Source organism: Somniosus microcephalus, chromosome 10 (assembly GCF_052327205.1).
Source record: "Somniosus microcephalus isolate GS21.2 chromosome 10, FLI_Smic_1.0, whole genome shotgun sequence".
In the NCBI taxonomy this organism is placed as follows: Eukaryota; Metazoa; Chordata; class Chondrichthyes; order Squaliformes; family Somniosidae; genus Somniosus; species Somniosus microcephalus.
Genome location: NC_140996.1, coordinates 157,701,010 through 157,722,609, shown reverse-complemented (window position 1 = coordinate 157,722,609; position 21,600 = coordinate 157,701,010). Strand labels below are relative to the sequence as shown.

The 21,600-nt window shown below is 45.5% G+C and overlaps 1 protein-coding gene across 1 annotated transcript in view; it reads left to right on the top strand.

The window, feature by feature from the left end:
* edar (ectodysplasin A receptor) overlaps positions 1 to 21,600 on the top strand; it is a 50,006-nt gene that overhangs the window by 19,554 nt on the left and 8,852 nt on the right. The window contains exons 4-7 of the mRNA XM_085999026.1: positions 13,303 to 13,388; positions 16,185 to 16,271; positions 18,121 to 18,249; positions 18,350 to 18,424. Coding sequence (XP_085855152.1) covers positions 13,303 to 13,388; positions 16,185 to 16,271; positions 18,121 to 18,249; positions 18,350 to 18,424 — 377 coding nt within the window. The remainder of the gene's footprint in view (positions 1 to 13,302; positions 13,389 to 16,184; positions 16,272 to 18,120; positions 18,250 to 18,349; positions 18,425 to 21,600) is intronic.

Below are 21,600 nucleotides of genomic sequence, written 5' to 3'. Positions count from 1 at the left end.
CAGAAAGCAAGTCTGATCCTTATCTCGCCCTGCTGAGCTACCGAGCCTCCCCTTTAGACTGTGGTTCTTCACCTGCTGAACTCCTAATGGGTCGCAAGTTGCGCACCACGCTACCCTGCTGTGCAAAAGAAAAGCAGAGTAAGGAACTGAGACAGAGACTTCAACTGTTAATGCTGAAACAGAAATCACACTATGACAAGTCATCCAAAACTCTGAAACCATTGACAAGGGATGATGTTGTCAGGATTGAGGATCCAGATGCATGGAACAGGAAAGCTACAGTTCTTGAGGAAGTAGGACCAAGGTCATACACTATTAGAACTGAGGAAGGACAGATTCTCAGGAGGAACCGCCGTTCCCTCCTGAAAACACAAGAAACTATCCAAGAGCAAATCGATGACAATGCCACAACTGAATCTTGTCACTCACCACCAGAACAATCTAACACAAACACACATACAGGCTCTCAGGAAAACACATCAGACTTACCTGTGCTGAGAAGATCCACACGTGAAGTAAAAAAGCCAGATAGACTTAATCTTTGAGTACGAAGAAAACTATAATAAAAGAATGAAAAGCTTAGAGTTCATAAAGTAAAGCTTTGAAAATGTGTTAACTGTTGTGAAGATGTTTATGTCATTATGATTGATTTTGATTGATATTGATTTTGTTTAACCTCTAAGGAAGGGGGATGTAATGATCAGTAACATGTCATTCTAGAATGGTACACTAGGTGGAGCTGTATGTTTAGTAGTGGGCTACCCACATGGCAGTAGTCAAGATGGATGCCTGTATACTAGTCCATATGGCTGAATAAATGACTAGCACAAGCTAGTTGTTCATAATGAAAACGTCTATTTATTTATGAACATAACACTGGGGTTGTTCTCCTTAGAGCAGAAAAGGTTGAGAGGAGATTTGATAGAGGTGTTCAAAATCATGAGGGTTCTAGACAGAGTAGATAGAGAGAAACTATTCCCATTGGCGGAAGGGTTGAGAACCAGAGAACACAGATTTAAGGTGATTGGCAAAAGAACCAAAGGCGACATGAGGGAAAACTTTTTTACGCAGCGAGTGCTTAGGATCTGGAATGCACTGCCTGAAAGGGTGGTGGAGGCAAATTCAATCATGGCTTTCAAAAGGGAATTGGATAAGTACCTGAAGGAATAAAATTTGCAGGGCTAGGGAAAGGGCGGGGGAGTGGGACTAGCTGAAGTGCTCTTGCAGAGAACCGGCACGGGCTCGATGGGCCGAATGGCCTCCTTCTCTGCTGTAACCATTCTATGATTCTGTGACTTCCTCAAGTTACTGTCCAACCAATGTGTCTAGCCTTTTCATGTTTCAGCACTGCACCCAACGTTCTCCTGAATTATCTTTGAATATTCAATGCTTGTAGAGATTCTGCTGTTCCAGGAGTGAAAATATATGAATATTTGAGCTGACTTTGTTTCTACATTACTGTGTATTATTTGGATAACATACTGTAATAAGCCCACATTCAGTAGCACATTTCCAGTGAATGTTCAGTTTTCTGAGTTGTGTCTTGGCTCTTTCACAACAGTAATTAGGACAGTAATCACAAGCTGCACTGGCATTTGGGCTGTTTATAAATTGCTGTGTGGAGCAGAAAACTAACACCATCAGCTTTGGCCTTCCACACATTTGTGGTCTGGCATCAGCTCTAAAGCCACTAACCACAAGGGACTCCTATGTTTCTCATTTCAGTTATATATACTGATCCTGATACATTGGAGAATTGGGATAAAAAGAAAACATTTCACCCAAGAGGCCCTGACTTTGAATCAATTGACGTTCAAGTTTGATTATTGTCATTGAGCACGTTTTGGTCAGAGTTGTTAGAGCACTAATAAAATAGCTCATCTTGGAAAGAGAAATTAGCCATACAAGGAAAATGAATATTGCTTCCAGCACAAGATTGCAATAGCTCTGGCAATTTAAAGCTTTTGGTTCCTGGAAATCGTAGTCTCATATATCATCTCCATGTGTAGATAATGAGTTGTTAATAGCACCGGTCTGGCCTTAAAAAACTTTGGGCTTGCATTTTCCTCTGTTTTGATCGTCGTTGTTATGCCTTTTAGTGTTCCGAGTCCCTCCTGGAACACTTCTTGTGCGTCAGTTAACATTTTTGACAGTCGTCCAGGTGTGACGTCATCATCCTTTTTGGCCTCTACCGTCAGTGCTTGTATGGAATGCCAATCTAACTGTATCTTCCGGATCCATTCACGTCCTAGTAGTGGTGGTCCTCCATCTGGCAATACATATAGGTCCATTTTTGGTGTTTCCTTGTCGTTGTATATCACGTTCACCCTTATTTTTCCTTTGGGGTAGACTTTTTGCCCCGTGTACGTCTTCAAGACAATCTCTGTATCTCTCAAGGGTATATGTGAGAATAGCCGCTTGTAGTCCCTTCGGTTTATGACTGTTAGGGCTGATCCTTTGTCCAATTCCATTTTCACTTGGACTCCATCTATCTTGCGCGTGACCCAGATAGTTTGGTGATCCTCCATTTTGATTACATTATGTAGTTTCAGACAACCCAGCTCCTTGCTTCCGGAGTCTGTATCACTTTTCTGTTCGTCTGAACTACTCTCCGTCACCTTATGTACCTTTTTGTACTTCTCCTGTGGAGATTTCCTGCTGCTGGTTTTCTTTCCCGACCTGCAGACTCTTGCTATGTGTCCTGCTTTTCCACACTGTCTGCACACTTGGTCCTTGAACCAACAATCCTTCTGGTCATGTGTTGTTCTGCTGCAGCAATAACACTTCACTGCTCCATATGACATTTCATTGGTGCCCTATTCTTGCGGTCTCCGTTGTATCTCTGCAGCGCCCCGTGCTGCTGCTTCGTGTGATACTGCCATGCTGAAAGCCTTGTCCAGCGTAAGATCCTTTTCTGATAGAAACCGTTTCTGGGTTCCTTCACTTTGAAGCCCACACACAAACTTGTCCCTTAACGTATCTGCTAGTCCCATTCCAAACTGGCAGTGTTTCGATAGCTTGCGCAGTTCCGTTACTCAGCATTACTTTCATCTTTATGCTGGTTCCTTTTGTGAAACTTAAATCTTTCTGCTATCAGCAGTGGTGTGGGGTTTAAGTGGTCCTGTAGGATTGCCACTATGCTTTCAAAATCCTTATCCACTGGCTTCTCTGGGGTTACTAGGTTTCGCAGTAAGCCATACGTTTTTGCACCCATGGAATTCAACAATACCAGTGCTTTCCTGGCATCTGGCACTTCATTCGCCTTGCAGTACGCTTCAATGTGTTCTACATATGTCGCCCAATCTTCGACTTCATTGTCGAATGCTGTGACACTGCCACTCTTCGGCATCCCTGGGTGTGGTTAGACTGGCTAAAATGGCATCTCCCGCACTTCCCTTTCTTCTCGTGCTCGCCCTTCTTCTCTGCTGCGGCTTCATAAATGGCGTCTCCCGCGCTCTCCCTTCTTCTCCGCTGCGGCTCAAATGGCGTCTCCCGCGCTTCCTTTCTTCCCCCGCGGATGCTGCTCAGCCCTTGTGCACTGGCTGCGCTCTGCGCATTTTCCTGCGTGCCTCTCTCGTTGACGCCGCTCGGTCCTGAACCCCAGCTGTGCTTTACCCTCTCTCTTACCCCATCGACGCTGCTCGGCCTTTTCTGTGCCGTCGGTCGGCTCCAGCCGCCGCTGTCCGGGAAGGGTCTGTGCCGTACCTGTTGCCAGCCTGTTGCGCTGGATCGTCGTGACTGGAGAACCAAGCCCAGCTCTCAACAGCCTCCCCTGCGATGCTCAATCTCTGCTGGATGACTGGGTGGTTGCTTGTGGTCGACGCCCGTGCTTCTGGCCTCGACTTTCTTCCACTGTCCTCCAGGAGCGAATCCCTGAGAGGAAATGCAGAGTTGCAGGTAGGTTCGAATCTACCTCATCGCCACTGTTAAATCCGTGAATCTTGAGGTATGGTGTTCTTCAATAAATAGACGGAGACTGCAGATGAGGGTATTCTAAAAAAACTAACTGTACAGATCCCTACTCAGGGTTTATATACAGGTGTGGTCACTGCCGGTACTACAGGATACAGGAGCTGTAAAAGTAGTTCTCCTCTTAAAGGTACATACACTACAGTTAGTACTTCAAAAACTAATTTGTTACAGATTAGATCAGACAAAAAAATCTTAATCCAAATCAACCCCACTATCTCAGCACTATTTTTCTCACTATACTAGAACTATCTATTGATTGAATCTAATTGGATATATTTTGGTCATTATTGAGAAAAGGTCATTACTCAAAGGACTGATTTAATTTATTTTAATTGAAAGCAGCTCATTGTTCATGAACAACAGTTATGATAAATAAATATCATTTATTTTTTACAAATTTTGATGTCATATAATGGATTCCATAAATACTCTGGTGCATACTTAATTGAAAAAGAATACTTATAATAAAGTGGCCCACAAACAAGCTCTCCTTATGGCTCTTTGATTAAAAAAGGAAATCATACATGGCAGCACAGAAACCTTTTTATCTTTAATCTAGCTCTGCTTAGGTCAGTTCAGACTGTTAGCTTGCTTTGCAATGTGCTCAGCACCAATTGCTGACTTAATTAATATCCATAAAATCATTGTTATGTCTGACATTGGTGATAGGTACTCGATTGCCTTGGCCTGAGCACATGGAGTTTGATAGTGCTGTTATCGTTGTATTGTGTCTGACATTGGATATAGGTATTCGATTGCTTTTGCCTGAGAGAGTGTGTTTGGATCAGCCATTAAAAGCAACATGAACTGAGCTCTGCATATGGCCTCTGGATTATCTTTGTAAACGCAACATTTGGCGACGAGGATGGCTGAAATCTCTCTTCCACCACCTCCTCCCTTCCTTGCACTACCCGGTGAGCCCCCGATCCCATGGATTCGCTGGTTACAGTCCTTTGAAACCTACCTCACTGCTCTCGGACTAGAAAATGTGAGTACAGCACGGAAAAAGGCACTGTTATCCCATTGCTTGGGAGCGGAGGGCCAGCGTGTTCTTGGGACATTAGGCACAGCAGACTCAATTCAAACATATGATGTGGCTGTGGCTCTGTTAAGCACACACTTCTCTGCCCCACAAAGTGCCCTCCTGCGGCGAGTCATTTTTAGGCAGCGTCACCAACTTCCCGGCGAGTCTGTGCATCAATACGTGGCGAATTTGAGGGGGTTAGCTAGCTCGTGCAAGTTCGGTGCACTACAAGATGAGATGGTGCGTGATCAACTAATAGAGCACACCAACAACGTGAGAGTGCGTGAAAGACTGTTACTCGAGTCCGACGATCTGTCGTTGTTACAGGCAGTTAACATTGCCTTTCAAGTGGAGTCTGCAGCCAAATGTGCAGCGAAACTAGCACACACACCCAGTGACGGCGCCCTCGGCCCCGACAGCCCTGACACTGCAATGCTCGCGCAACGGCAGCAACGCGCGCTACCGCGGCAACAGTGTGGAAACTGTGGATCTCGTTCACATGCTACCAGAGCGCAGAATTGCCCCGCGCGCGGCCAAGCCTGTCACAATTGTGGAAAATAAAATCACTTTGCCAATGTCTGCCGCTCTGCCCCGGTTGCTACAACTGAACACTCTCAGTCCTCAAGCACTATAATTCACAATGTGAGCTCTGGGCCAGTAGTGGCTTTCAAGTCATGCACAATTAACCTGAATGATGTGTGCATCCCTCTGTTGTTGGATACCGGCGCCAGTGTCTTACTGCTGAATGTGGACACATTCAAACATTTTTTCAGCTCCCTGCCACTCTCTGCGCCCTCCACTGCCTTTTGCGGGTATGGTAATTCGAAAATTGGACTGGTGGGCTCAGTCAACCTCACTGTACGCTATGGAACAAAAGTTTTGCCAGATTTTTGTTTTCATGTGGCACGCCAAGGAGCTAACCTGATGGGACTGGATCTTTTCACTGACCTGGGTTTTTCTCTCTTGGACACCGGTGGGTCTGCGATTCTGCACGTCGCCTCACCGTGGCACCAAACATGGCCAGCACTCTTTGAGGGTCTGGGCTGCCTGACTGCCTTCACCCACCAGCCCATGGTTGACTCCACCGTTACCCCTGTCATTCAGCCACTGCGCCGCATCCCGCTTGCTCTCCGTGACGGGGTCACAGCTGAACTAAAGCAGCTACTGGAAGCTGGCATCATCGAACCAGTTGATGCCTCCCCATGGGTCTCCAACCTGGTGGTCGCAACGAAAAAGTCAGGTGGTCTACGCGTCTGTGTCGATCTTCGAGCAGTGAATAAGGCCGTAATCCCTGGCAAATATCCACTGCCCACGTCAGAGGAACTCACAGCGCAGTTCTATGGTTCCATCCTGTTCTCAAAACTGGACCTTCGACAGGGCTATCTACAGGTTCCCCCTCCACCCCAGCAGCAGGGACCTCACTGCTTTTGTGACACATGCTGGCATCTTTCGGTACACCAGGATGCCATTTGGACTTAGCTCTGCACCCAGCTGCTTCCAAAAGGTGATGTCCTCTGTGCTCGCGGGCATTCCTGGGGTGGCCATCTACCTGGATGACATTGTCGTGCATGGGCCCTTGACCTCCACTCACGACGAACACCTTCACAGAGTTTTCACAGCTCTAGCAAAACACAAGCTCACACTGAATGGCGAAAAGTGTGTCTTTGCTGTTTCAGAGATCGAATTTGTGGGGTTTCGGTTGTCGGCTGATGGTATATCCCCACTCCAGTCAAACATGGATGCCATTCACAGCATCCTAGAACCCAGCTCTGCAGCACAGGTTGCCTCCTTCCTTGGCATGACTGGGTACTACCTGAAGTTTTTGCCCCAGTACTCAGCCACCACAGCCCCACTGCGCCAGCTCCTGCGAAAGGATGAGCCCTGGGTGTGGTCACAAGCCTGTACGGAAGCTGTTCACCTCCTCAAATCGCAGCTCACGTCGCCTCCAGTGTTGGCTCACTTTGACGTCGCCAGCCCTACCCTCGTCACCTGTGACGCGTCCGCTGCAGCTGTGGGGGCAGTGTTATCGCAGATACAGAATGGAGTGGAGAAACCAATCGCCTTTGCCTCCAGAGCCCTTAGCCCCACTGAACAGAAGTACTCAGTAGGTGAGCGTGAGGCGCTGGCGTGCGTCTGGGCATGTGAGCAGTGGCACCTGTACACGTATGGCCGTGCCTTCACCCTGCGAACCGATCACCAGGCTCTCACTGCCCTGCTGTCAACATCCGACACGGGCCACAGACCACTGTGTCTACACCGCTGGTCTGACCGCCTCCGCCAATACAATTTCAGTCTCCAGTTCACACCAGGACGTGACAATGTTGTTGCAGATCTGCTCTCCCACACTGTCTCTGCCCCAGCCCCACTCGTTGGGTCTGAACATGTGGAACAGGATATCGTCCAGATGCTGCACACGCCTCTCCAAACCACAGTCTGTCTCCAGGAGCTCAAAGAGGCCTCTGAACAGGATCCGGCCCTCTCCCAGCTGTGCACCTTCATCAGAGTTGGCTGGCCTCGCAAGGTGCCTGAGGAACTGTCTGCCTACTCCAGAGTTAAAGAGGAGCTCTCCTGCTGGAATGACTCCTGTGTTGCACGTGGGCTCTGCACTGTGGTCCCAAGTGCCCTTCGTGCGCGTGTTTTATCCATGGCGCACGAGGGCCACTTGGGCATAGTGAAGCTCAAACAACGATGCCGAGACCTAGTGTGGTGGCCGGATATCGACAGGGAAATCGAGGCCCTGGTCAAGGACTGTGCATCCTGCCTTGTAAGTGGCAAGACTGGCCACCAAGCTCCTCCACCCCTGCAACCCCTTGCCTGGCCCTCTCAGCCCTGGGAGCACCTGCAGCTGGACATCTGCGGGGAGACCCATGGTGTCCCCCACCATCAACGGTTCCTAGTGGTGACCTATTATGACCTGCACTCAAAATGGCCAGAGGTCACTGCCGTGGGCTCCGTCACCTCTCGGGTCATCATCGATATCCTTGAGTCCCTCTTCTCCCGCTGGGGGCATCCAAAGGCCATCACCACAGACAGTGGCCCCCAAATGGTCTCTTAGGAACTCTCTTACCTTGAGAGCAAGGGCATCCATCACAGCATACTACCACCCTGAGTCAAATGGGGGGGTGGAGCGTTTTAACCAGACACTGAAAAATGGCCTCAGAGCACACCTATCCCAGGGGTGTGCATTTGACAAGGCCCTCCTCCACATACTGCTGCACTACAGAGCCTCCCATCATTCCACTACAGGGGTCTCACCCGCATCCCTCATGCTGCCCCTTGGCAGGCTCCGCCCCTCACTAGCTCAGAGCCCTGCTCCACGGGCTCAAGCCACAGTCGCTAGACAGCAGGAGAAGATGAAACTCCGCTTCGACCAGTCGAAGAGGACCAAGGCACCCAACATCTCAGTTTCTGATTGGGTCAGAGTCCGCAGGCCTCACCGCAACAATAAGATGGCCTCTTTCTGGTCCTCCCCTCTCCAAATCAGCTGCCAACTTCGACCAGCCACTTTCTGCCTCACTGACAGCTCTCGGTGGCATGCCAGCCGCCTTCGGAAGGTGCCAGCACCCCCGATGCGGGATTATACGGACCTAATCCCCAAGCCTTACCCCCAGAGTGGCGGGATGCACATGTGGCTCAACCAGCCAACCCTCAAGCAGATATTGTGCCTCAGCCTGCCCCTCACCAGTCCCCACTTCGGCCTGCTCTTCACCAGTCTGCACCTCGGCCTGTTTGTACACGTTCTCGCCCTGGCCACCTACAGGACTTTGTCACTACATTTCATGTTTGAAATTCTGTGAGGGGGGAGGAAATGTTATGTCTGACATTGGTGATAGGTACTCGATTGCCTTGGCCTGAGCACATGGAGTTTGATAGTGCTGTTATCGTTGTATTGTGTCTGACATGGGATCTAGGTATTCGATTGCTTTTGCCTGGGAGAGTGTGTTTGGATCAGCCATTAAAAGCAACATGAACTGAGCTCTGCATACGGCCTCTGGATTATCTTTGCAAATGCAACAATCACCTGGTCAGTCACATGAATGCTTTTGGGAACCTTCAAATTTATCACTCAGTAATGATTTCCATTTAACAGCATAGCTTTTTTACTGATCCCACTGTAATGCATTATACAAATAAGATGATAGTAGAACTTTAAATTCTAGACAACGTGGGACTAGAAGGATGTTTGAAATTTTGAAGGGGGCTGAAACTTAAGTACTATAGCGATATTATATACCATGAATTGTTTTAATTTAAAACTTGCTGAATATTTTTCCTTACCTATGGTAATTTTTTCATCCCTCACTCTTCCTCTCTTAAAGGCCTGGTTCTTTGTCGCTGTGTGATTTCATGGTGCATTTTCCATTGGTTAGCATAGACAGTTAGCACTGGTAGACTATTGGATGGCAATGACCTTCACTGTTGAGCATGAATCTGGACTCCCCAAACACCTACACACGTGTAAGGATCACTAGTTAGCGATCAAGAGCAGGAACTCTCATTGATCTTTCCCTTCCCTAATCCAACAATTACTTGCATTAGGTATTCCAGAGTACTTTACGGATTGGATAAATGAAAATATGCACCAGTACAGCAAGATTGGTCAAAGAGGTAGGTTTTAAAGAGCGTCTTAAAGGAGAGGGAGGTGGAGAGGCAGAAGGGTTTAGGGAGGGAATTCCAGACCTTAGAACCTAGATAGCTGAAGGCATAGCCGTCAATGGTGGAGCAAAGGAAGTCTGGGATGGTCAAGACGGATGAGGCAGGACAACAAAGTGTGACCACAGTTACAGAAGGTATCACTTATGACTTTGACAAGAACAGTTTCTATATTGTGGTCATACAGAAACCAGTTTGCAGGGTCTCAAGCCGAGAGTAAATAGGAGAGCCAGGTGCATAGATATTTTGGAAAGGAAGGGAAGATTTAAGCTAGGGCGACAGTTGAAAAGGGTGGAGTAATTTAAGGATTTTTTTAAGGAGGGGTTGACAGTTATTTTGAAGGAGGAGAGGATGATGCAATAGAGTAGAGACAGGTTGATGATGCTGGTGAACAGTGGGCTGAGGAGGCGATATCTCGTGGTTTGAGCTGCAAGAGAAGGGAGCGAGGGAGAAGGTGGCTGGTCTGCACCAATAGGATGAGTTAATTGAGAATGAAGGGCAGATGGAAAAACTATGAAATAAAGGTCGGGTGGGAGCATGGTTTGGGGAAATGAAGAAACATGGGATCAAAGCAAAGGGATAAGGGGGCAGAGATATTTCTGCATATAAACTCAATTTTGGTAATGGGGAATAGGAAGTTAGAGTTACTTCTACTCTCCAATATAATTTTGAAGTAGGAGGAGGATTTTGCCAGGGAGACAGAGCAGCAATTAGTCTCAATAAGACTAGGTGATCAACAATTAGGCAATCACATGCCAGATACATTTGAGCTTACAACCCAACGATATGAGGCCATGGAGGGAACTGTTAAGCCAGGGGTGTGATGGGAATGAAAGATGAATAAAAGGGCACCGAGGCCAACTGTAGCACTCCTACCAGCATCTCGGCTGAGATCACCTAATTCAGCAGAGATTGGGGAGCATACCTGCGTGCTTCCTGGCTGGTATGGCTCAGCTACTGGCTGCTTTAACTAGTTGTTGGGTAAGATTCTAATTAAATGACATGCTGTGATAACAACAACAGAACTTGTTAAATTTACAGTCTGCTTGGATGACAAGCATTGGCCTAGAAATATACTTAGCTGAATGTGGAGCCAAGAGGTGCAGGAGTGCTCCTCCCGGCTCTACATTCAAACTACAGGCCACTGCCTGCTACCGCTCCCCCTCCCCGATCGCCGCATCCACCTTCCCCAATCACAACCTCGAATCCCCGATCGCATCCTCAACCCCCCCTCCCCCCCCAATCGTGACTTTGCGCCCCCCGGGATTGCCATCCACTCCTGGTTGAATCACTCCCGGTCACCTTCCCTTCCCCTTTAAAGACTTAGAAGAGGGCCACTGCCAGCGATGCAACAGCACAGTATTCTAGGCCTCTTCGCCGGTGAGTTACCTGGAAACACACAATATGTATCCGCAGCTCGCCAGTGTAATTTAAATGAGGCCTGAGGCCCAATATCAGGTGAGCCTTGGACGTACTTGTTCAGGCACAGAGATCAATCCCTGCGCCCCATTCGCATCAACAGGTTTAATACCCTGCAATGTATTGGCAGCGTTCGCCGTCATTCTGCTTTTGAAACATAGATACATAGATACATAGAAGATAGGAGCAAGAGTAGGCCATTCGGCCCTTCGCGCCTGCTCCGCCATTCAATGAGATCATGGCTGATCATCCAAATTCAGTACCCGGTCCCTGCCTTCTCCCCATATCCCTTGATCCCTTTAGCCTTAAGAAATATATCCAACTCTTTCTTGAATATACTTAATGAACTGGCCTCCACCGCCCTCTGTGGCAGAGAATTCCACAGGTTCACCACTCTCTGGGTGAAGAAATTCCTCCTCATTTCAGTCCTAAATGGCTTACCCCTTATCCTTAGACTATGACCCCTGGTTCTGGACTCCCCGGCCATCAGAAACATCCTTCCTGTATCTAGTCTGTCCAGGCCTGACAGAATTTTATAGGTTTCGATGAGATCCCCTCTCAATCTTCTGAACTCCAGTGAGTATAAGCCCAATCGACACAATCTCTCCTCATACATCATTCCTGCCATCCCAGGTATCAGCCTGGTGAATCTTCGCTGCACTCCTTCCATGGCAAGAACGTCCTTCCTCAGATAAGGCGACCAAAACTGCACACAATACTCAAGGTGTGGTCTCACCAAGGCCCTGTACAACTGCAGCAAGACATCCTTGTTCTTGTATTCGAACCCTCTTGCTACGAAGGCCAACATACCATTTGCCTTCTTAACCGCCTGCTGCACCTTCAGCAACTTCAACTGACTGCAACTTCGGGATTTGGCGCATGGGGAAATCCCAAAGTTGCAGTCTGTCAATGACAGCTCTGAAACTGGCTGCGCTGTTCCACCCCCACAGAGCCGGCAATCAGTGAAATCTCATAAATCATTGAAACTGACGAAAATTTTGGCTCTTCCACAGTAATTACGCTGTTAAATTCCCCATTAAATGTTAGACCCAAAGGGATTCAGTGTAACTGGGGTTTTAGCAGCGTATTGACTGCTAAACAAATGTTAAGGACCTGGAAAACAAACATAAATTTTGTGAAGTGTGAAATTTGTCCATTTTAATAAAAAATTTAATTTTTAAGAAACTTTTTTTTAAAGTTTGTCCATCTTTAGTACAGGTTTGTCTTTACCCCATGTGAGAGCTCCATTCTATTTTTTGCTCTCTCTAACTATTTTAAAAAGTTAGAATTTTAAGGGCTTACTCACTTGGCTGATGACCGCAAATTCCGAGCCATTGTTTACCAACATAACAGGTCAGCGCTCTTCTGCAATTAACCTGATAGACATCATCCTTGGAGCATTTCCATTTCAGTTTTGATTTGTAAGATCAAAATTCAACCAGTTATTTAAAGGAGACAAAGAATTGTCTGGCTTTCCATTGATGAGTGTGCTTATTCAAAGCCAGTTAACATTACTGTCATGTTGGGCTAGACACTGTGGAGTGATTAAGACTGAAGTGATAAACTACAGGTATTGTATTAACCCCAGTGCTATCAGATGATTGTAGTATTGCGAGCAGTGCATTACCCTCCTCACTGACTTCTGTTCCCTCTCCTGGCTGTTGACATGATCAGACGCTACTGTATGAAATGCAATAATGTTTGATGAAGTTCTGCCTCTACATTTGACATGCACCAACCAGTGATGAAATTAATGTGAAGTGCGAGCTGAGTAATTAGCTGGACATTCACCCAGCATGCTGTTACCTCAAAGGCAAATGTCACAAAATCCTGTTTACTTTCATGCAATGACAGCTCAGCAAGGTACCAGATCTGAGGGCACCTTGCTGAGCTTGTGCAGCATTTATTTTAAAACAAGCTGAGAGAACTTTCCCTAGATTTCTTTGCTACAGTATATTAGCTATTGCACATTGTTTGTCAAAAGATGTCTTTTTTAAAGCTACCAAGAACATTAGTACTGAAATAGTGGAACCTATTGAATTCCTAATGTTTGAATACTGTAATTATGTTTATTGGTGATTGGCGTGCACTAACAGAGGATTTTCTTACCCATTGCTGTTCAGTGCTCTTGGCATGATCTTTAATTTGTCGCACAGTGATCCACTGTTTCCTGTGAGGCACTATTTTGTGCTGGGAATGCTTTGTTAACTTACATATGTGGTCTTTATTTACAGTTATTACATACTGGACAACAGATCAAGAAACACCTATACAAAGGTTTGCCATTCCTGTGCACTGGCACCTCCTAACACAAAGGAATGTGAGTCACCTCTCGAGCATATAAATATTAAAAACATTATTTCAATTTTCTCTCCTCCTTTACTGTAATTTGTGCTAAACCACAATTCTGCAGACTATTTCACCAAAGTTCACATCACAGATTAGTCTAATCCTGTCCTAGCCCAACATTGTAGCCTAGGAGACTTGAGGTTAAATGTAGCTACCTCAATGTCACCCCAGCAGAAATAAGCTAAATCCCCACAGAGCGGGAATCAAACCCGGAACCTTCCTGATTTGTATGGTTCAACAGCACACCAAGGAGGTGTTACTGAGCCATCAGAGTGCAATCGTTTTCTTTCATAATTATCATTTTGTAGAATTAGCTGGTGCAGTTGGGTTAGAAAAGAGTTTTTTATTTAGGAACCTGGGCCTAGAAATTCATTATAGCCACTTTTGGGCCGGTAAAGTCGGGCGGCCGCTAAAGTTTGCGCCCGGCGCAAATTCGAGGCCACTTCCCCGATATTCATTAGCTTCGCCCTAAGAGTTTGCTCGAGCGCTAAAACTGGCGATGCACGGCTCTCTTTAGGCGCTAAGCCGGTGGCCCGGGCGCTAACACCGGAAGGTGGGCGCAGGGCAGGTGCGGCGAGCTGCTGATTGACGGCAGACACTCTGGCTCAGGTGAGCTCTTAAAGGGGGAGGGTGGATTTGGTTTTTTGAAAGGCCGAGACTGCTGTATTTGTGTTGTTGGGGAGGGCTTCTCTCCATCGGTTTGTTATGTGGTACCGGCACACCACCACCACCTCCTCCTCCTCCCCCTCCTCTTCTTCCTCCTCCATCTTTGTCTCTCACAAAGTGTTGCAAAACGGCTGCCTTTTCTACTGCAGGAGTGCCCTTTAATTTGCACTCCCCGCGGCCTGCCTCGGCTGTGTACCATTCCACTCAACAGTCGTTAGGGCCGCCCAGCGCACAATGGGGCGGCGTGAGTGAAGTTCCGGTTCCGGGCGCACAAAGGGCGTTGCACGACAAAATGACGTCATGATCTGCGCGCGCAGCAGGGCACGCGCTAAGACTTTGCGCCGGCGCTAAATGTCTACTGAAGTTGGGGCGAGGCGCAGATCGCACTGCGCCCGGGCGCTAAGCGCCTAGCGCTCGAGATCTACTCCTCCTAAGGCGCTAACGGCTGGCGCGCCCAACTGAATTTCTAGGCCCTGGTTTTGAATTGAATAGAGAGTGGCCAGTCTATCCCTATTATGGTGCATATATGTTAGTGCTATTTTATTCTTTTTTTCCCTTTATTCAGGTTTCTCTGTGCCATGCATCATACCTGTACCAAGAGGACAGACAGATGGTCCTGTTTCCAGGCCTCTGTAACTGGCCAGATAGAGATGCAAAAGAGGGCACAGGCTAATCTGCCCTTCTGTTTGGTGACTCATACACACAAACACACACAACCTACTACTCCATTGATAGTATTGTAGGAATTGTCAGGTTCCTAATCAAAAGACTGAGATCGAGTCAGTCTGTTAACTAAACTAAGTTTAATACTGTTTTGCAGAAGTAACAATCAAACGCAGGAGAACTAACAAACAGGTCTATGCTCAATGCTGGCTCCACGAGGACTGAGAGAGAGGGCTCCTCCCTCTGACGTCATGACGTCATCACGTTTCCCGCCGTTGGGAACGTCACGTGACCCACGTGGTGACGTCATCGCGTTTGGTCTTAACCCTTTAGAGACCGCGCTATTTACATGTAGTAAAACGAATACAGGTACAGATTCATTCTGTTACAGATAATTATGTACATCGATATAAGAGTCCCTTGGTGGCTCTGCCACAGTATCATCTTAAGTACGAAGACATTTTAGATACTTTCCTGTTTGAATTAAAGGCTGCTAGTGTCAACTCTGACTATCAGTAGAGGAGACTCAGCCTGTCTCTCACAGGTATGCTTAATCATATCGAGATATCCTAATTCAAAGATTAGTTGGGAGCTAATCAAAACACAAAGTTGCCATTGGTATGAATGAATTGATTCCTTGAACAAGAAAGAACTTTAACAGGTATTAACAGCAGCAGATAACCAGTATTTATTGTAATATATATTAGCGCCAAACAAAAAACAAGCAAGAAACTGGTTTCAATTTACAGCGCACTAATTGTTCTGCTATATTGAAAAATACACACTATTTTTTAAAAAATACTAAAGATGTCTAAAATTATCTAAAACAAAACTATGAAAATAAAAGAAAGATGTGCCGTATTATTTTCTCTGCTTTCGTTTTTACAAATTTGTAGAAGTCTTTACAAACAAGGAGTTTCTGAATTTGTTAAAACTAAGACGCAGAGGAAAATATAGGATAAGCTGCTGCTTGAGAATAATAAATTGGTCTGTACACTCTAAGCATAGAAAATTGTTGAAATGAAGTCAGTGTCAAATTTTAACCAGTGCACAGTAATGTTCATGTTATTTGAAGGTTCAAGTAAAGAATACACCTCCTATTTTAGATTCTGAAAGATGGGACCAACCTATCATTCATTCTCTTCTATAGTATATAAGCACATGTACATTGTTATTTTCTGATAGTTTAATTAATATTTTAATAATCCTTATCCTGACTCATTCTGCAACCTACCAACTTAAATAAATATAATTCTTGCCCAAAAATATGTGATTCAAAGTTCATATTATATTTAATACATTTACATTATTTTCTTTCCAAATGTGTTTAACTGGTAAAAATGATGATGGTTCCAAAATATACATGAAATAATTTAACACTGCATTTTTTGTCTTGATATATTAAAAGTAGTTGGCCATCCCTATTATTGTTTCTTAGGCTTGGTCATCACTTTGTCTTCAAGTATTTCAAGCAGTACCACAGCCAACAATGGAAACGCTCCCATTCTACAAGAAACTCACAAAGGTATAACAACATCACATTATGGATGTTTCAGTATCCTATAGACTAACAACTTTGAGCTTGCAACTTTTTAAAATGTATTTATACATTTACAAATTTGAGTTGGGCACTCAATGACAAGGGTGCATTTATAAAGCACTCCTCAATTGCAGGAAGATTTCTCAGGGCACTTTATAATGAAAGGAAAAGGGATACAGTGGATTTGAGGAAGGGGGAGGGGAATGGAGAGGTTGGCTGGGGAACTGAAGGCACAGCCGAAGAGGAAGGTTTTGAGTTTTCAACACTTACTGAAGAAACCCAGCCAGGTAATGCTATTTTAAAGTGATAGTGACCAGAAAATTTATGTTAGTATTTTATGCTACTAGACTAGTTGTAAAGTGCCTTGGGACATTTTACTACGTTAAAGGTGCTATATAAATATATAAGTTGTTGTTGTTCACTTTATCTATATACCTTTTTATACTTTATACACTATACACATTTGTGAGGTTCCCCCTTTATTTTTTTTCTATCTGGACTGTAGGGCTTCTCTAGTCTTTCCTCAAAGCTCATTCATTTTATACTGGCAATCATTCTTGTTGATCTTCTCTGCACTCTCCCTAGTACATATAAGCCCTTTTGAAGCATGGTGATCAAAACTGTTCACAGTATTCCAAGTGTGGTCTGCATAAAGCTTTATAAAGCCTTAGCATGAGTTCTGTAGACTTTCCCTCCACTATTCTAGCAATGTATTCCAATATTCTATTTGTTTTTAAATTGCTTCTCTACATTGATTTGCCATTGTAAATGATGAATCTACTGTTATCCCAGCTCCCTTTCTAAGTTTTCCTCTGCTAATTCTATTCCCTTCATTGTCACTCATTGCATTGCCCAATATGTAAATCATATTGGTCAATGTTAAATTTAAGTTGACGTTTATCTGCCCAATTGCATAACTGATTTAAATCTTTCTTCAAGTTATTAACAGCATTATCTGTACCTACTGCTCTCCCTATTTTAGTACCATCTGCAAATTTAATAAACTTACATTTGCTTCCTGCATCCAAGTCATTTATATCAAGAGGAAGTAACAGAGGTCCAAGCAATGTCCTCTGCCTTACTCCATTCAACACCTCCCCCCAGTGTGGCACTACATCTCTACATGTGCAAATATAACATGATTCTCAAAGTAATAATCACAAGTAGTACAACAACTTTTTTTCAGACTTCTAGCATCACCACAGTATCTGGGTTCAACTTAATATAATGTGACTCAGCTCAGAATTACATACTCATAGCCTTAGTTGGGTTCAACTTAATATAACCACCCCCAGCTCAGCAGCATAATTGATAGCAAATGTATGCTTGCTTTTTAAGTCTATAAAATTAGCAAAAAGGCTTATGATCTCATTGCTCTGGAAATGGATAAACCATTGGGTCCAACATGAATCCTGTTCCATTGTGATATGGTTTTGTATCTCTCTCTCTCTGACCTATCACCTGATTATATCTTCAGTGTCCCCCCCCCAGGTAAACAGAAATCAGCAGGTCCTATATATACACCTTAAAATATATCTGTCTTAGTTGTGTCGTGGAGTAGATCGTTGGTGTTAGTTGCAATGAAATGATGGTTTAGTATTTAACAATACATTATTGTGGTTTGATTAGTAAACATCCTAGTTAAAAATGAGTTGTATTTTTTAAATTAATAAAAGCCAGCTATCTAAAATGATGATAATCTTGATGCTTGTGTTCCAATATTACCAGAGGTTGAAGCTTTCAAAGACATGCCAGGAGAGTGCTAACATTCAAAATTTGTAAAGAAAATTCCGTTATTTATGTATTTCCTTTCTTGAATTCTGCCTTTCCTTAGTAGATCAGGCTGGACAAGGACACCTGGGCACTGCTTTGATAATTGCCATGTCCACCATATTTATAATGGCCATAGCCATTGTCTTAATTGTTCTTTTCTACATTTTAAAGACAAAGTCTTCTACCCAGGGTGAGTATGGTCATGTTACTGTATTTTACTCAGAAAAGAAACTTTTTTAATGTTGTTTTTATTTTGACAAAAAGCTAAGTATATCGCTCTTGTATTTTAGCCTGTTGCAGTGGCCATTCTGTAAAAAATGTTGAAGCCCAGATCAACAACCAAGAAGACAAGAAGGAAGTACAAGGTAAAAAAAAGTTCATTATCTACATTAACACCTGTCCCAAAGCATCCAATCCTACCCAAAATATAAGTTTTATCATCTAAATACACGCATCTATTTCAAGTTTTAATACCCAGTGGATATAATAAGTATGGAGTTACAATAACTGAAAATGATTCTGATTTTGAGACTCCGAGGAAAAGTTTTGCATAGGGTTGATTTCCTAGACATCTTTCTGACAACACAGCTTCTGGCAATACATCTTTTCATTTCATTTATATTTTTGTTCCTGGAATATTTGTAAAATTCTCAGATATCTGGGTTTTCCACTTTTTGAAATTAAGCACTGATTCACATCAATACAAGTGCTGTGTATTAAACCGTAAGCCTTATGTTTTTCTTCTGTAATATTTTGCCTCTTTCTTTTGTGGGATTTCCTTGTAGCAGACAGCCACCCACCTTCCCCAGCTGACAGGGTAGGTTGGCGACCTGTAATTCTGTTCTCTAACTTACAAGTCACTAGGAGTATGGGAGTAACTGGCCCTCTAATTTTCCTTCCCTGCCTGCAACCTTTCAATGTCTCCCTACAGTTGAGATCAGGAACTCCCCATGTGTCACATTTTGAGTGCAAACTTGCACAGTATTTTTTGATGTATTCTATTGAGAAAATCCTAATGTTTTTGAACCCCAAGGCTTCTCTCTTCATCCACACCGTTCAGGGTATTTCCATTAAGTGTATTCTTACATTCCATGCTTTTTTCTCCCACTGTACTGCCTCACACTTCTCCACATTAAATAGTATACACCACCCGTTTATCCATTCCGCCAACCTGTCTACATCTCCCTGAAGTCTTTTATAGTCCTCATTGTTTGCAAAACCTCCTTCTTCTGTGTTGTCAGTAAATTTTGAGATATTTGAGGGGGTGACTAGGTGTGTGGATGAGGGTAGTGCAGTTGATGTAGTCTACATGGACTTCAGTAAGGCTTTTGACAAAGTCCCACATGGGAGACTGGTCAAGAAGGTAAGAGCCCATGGGATCCAGGGCAATTTGGCACATTGGATCCAAAATTGGCTTAGTGGCAAGAGGCAGAGGGTGATGGTCGAAGGTTGTTTTTGTGACTGGAAGCCTGTGTCCAGTGGTGTACTGCAGGGATTGGTGCTGGGTCCTTTGCTGTTTGTAGTGTACATTAATGATTTAGATATGAATGTAGGAGGTATGATCAGTAAGTTCGCAGATGACACGAAAATTGGTGGAGTGGTAAATAGCGAGGAGGGAAGCCTCAGGCTACAGGACGATATAGATGGGTTGGTTAGATGGGCAGAACAGTGGCAAATGGAATTTAACCCTGAAAAGTGTGAGGTGATGCATTTTGGGAGGACTAACAAGGCAAGGGAATACACAATGAATGGTAGGACCCTAGGAAGGACAGAGTAGCAGAGGGACCTTGGTGTGCATGTACATAGATCCCTGAAGGCAGCAGGACAGGTAGAGAAGGTGGTTAAAAAGGCATATGGGATACTTGCCTTCATTAGCCGAGGCATAGAATATAAGAGCAGGGAGGTTATGATGGAGCTGTACAAAACGCTAGTTAGGCCACAGCTGGAATACTGTGTGCAGTTCTGGTCGCCACACTATAGGAGGGATGTGATTGCATTGGAGAGGGTGCAGAGGAGATTCAGCAGGATGTTACCTGGGCTGGAGCGCTTCAGCTATGAAGAGAGACTGGACAGGCTGGGGTTGTTTTCCTTAGAGCAGAGAAGGCTGAGGGAGTCCTGATTGAGGTGTACAAAATTATGAGGGGCATAGATAGGGTAGATAGAAAGGAACTTTTCCCCTTAGTAGAGGGGTCAATAACCAGGGGGCATAGTTTCAAGGTAAGGAGCAGGAGGTTTAGAGGGGATTTGAGGAAAAACTTTTTCACCCAGAGGGTGGTTGGAATCTGGAACTCACTGCCTGAAAGGGTGGTAGAGGCAGGAACCCTCACAACATTCAAGAAGCACTTAGATGAGCACTTGAAATGCCATAGCATACAAGGCTATGGACCAAGTGCTGGAAAATGGGATTAGAATAGACAGGGCTTGATGGCCGGCTCAGACACGATGGGCCGAAGGCCCTCTTTCTGTGCTTGTATAACTATGACTCTATGGCCTAGAAATTCACTATAGCCCCGTTTGGGGCGCCAGCCTCACCAGGGCGCTAAAAGTAGTGCCCCGGAAGCATTCGCGGCCGCCCGCCTGAAATTCAGTTGGCGCGCCCCAGTGGGAAGCGCGGTGCTACTGGAGGCGCCCCGCATCCCTCTTGGGGCGCTGCAACTGAATATCGCTGCGCAACGTGCTGCAGCACCACACGCTGCAGCATGGCGCGCTGCGGTACTGCAGGCCTTCCTCCCCTTCTTAAAGGGGAGGGGCCTTGTGCAGCGCGATCTGGGGCCCAGCTGGGGACCCGAGGATCGCGAGTGCCGGCAAAAGAGACCGGCACCGAGGAGAAGTGCCGGGCTCTTGGAACGCAGCCGGCACTCCGGGGGGGGGGGCGCTCAGGAGGCCGGGGACGGCAGCGCGGAGAGGTGTTGGCAGGCGGCCAGCAACAAAAATGGCCACCCCGCACCTCTCCTTTAATTAGCGTCTCTACCGCCGCAGGTAGGCCCCCCTGAACCGGTCGCACATAGCGTCCGCCGTTAAAGCAGGGGGCGCATCTAAATATCGCGATCGGGGCATCAGCGGGGCGCTGCGCACACCGATGACATCATCGGTAGCGGCACAGCACTAACGGCTAGCACCGCCATTAGTGTCCCGCTGAATTTAGCGGGAGGCATGGCCAGTGGCTTCCGACCCACTTAGCGCCCTCTTAAGGCACTAACGGGTGGCGCAGCCCACTGAATTTCTAGGCCTGTGACTCTGTTCCCTATACCAGTCCCAAGTCCCAATCATCTCTATACACTGAGAACAAAAGTAGGCCAAGCACAGACACATGGGGTACACCACTTGCAACCTTACTCTTAACTTCCTAACTGATATTGCCTTGTATTTGAATTGAATCCTTTATCACAATGAAGGACTTGCCTGGATCAAGTTTGTCTTAAAAATGTGGCATGTAGTTTCCACTAGGTTGTGCTGTTTTTCTCAGCGCAATTCGCCCGAAATTGGCCAAACCAGCATAAAAGATTGCAGAATTTCAAGCGCAAATTATGTCCAGCGCATA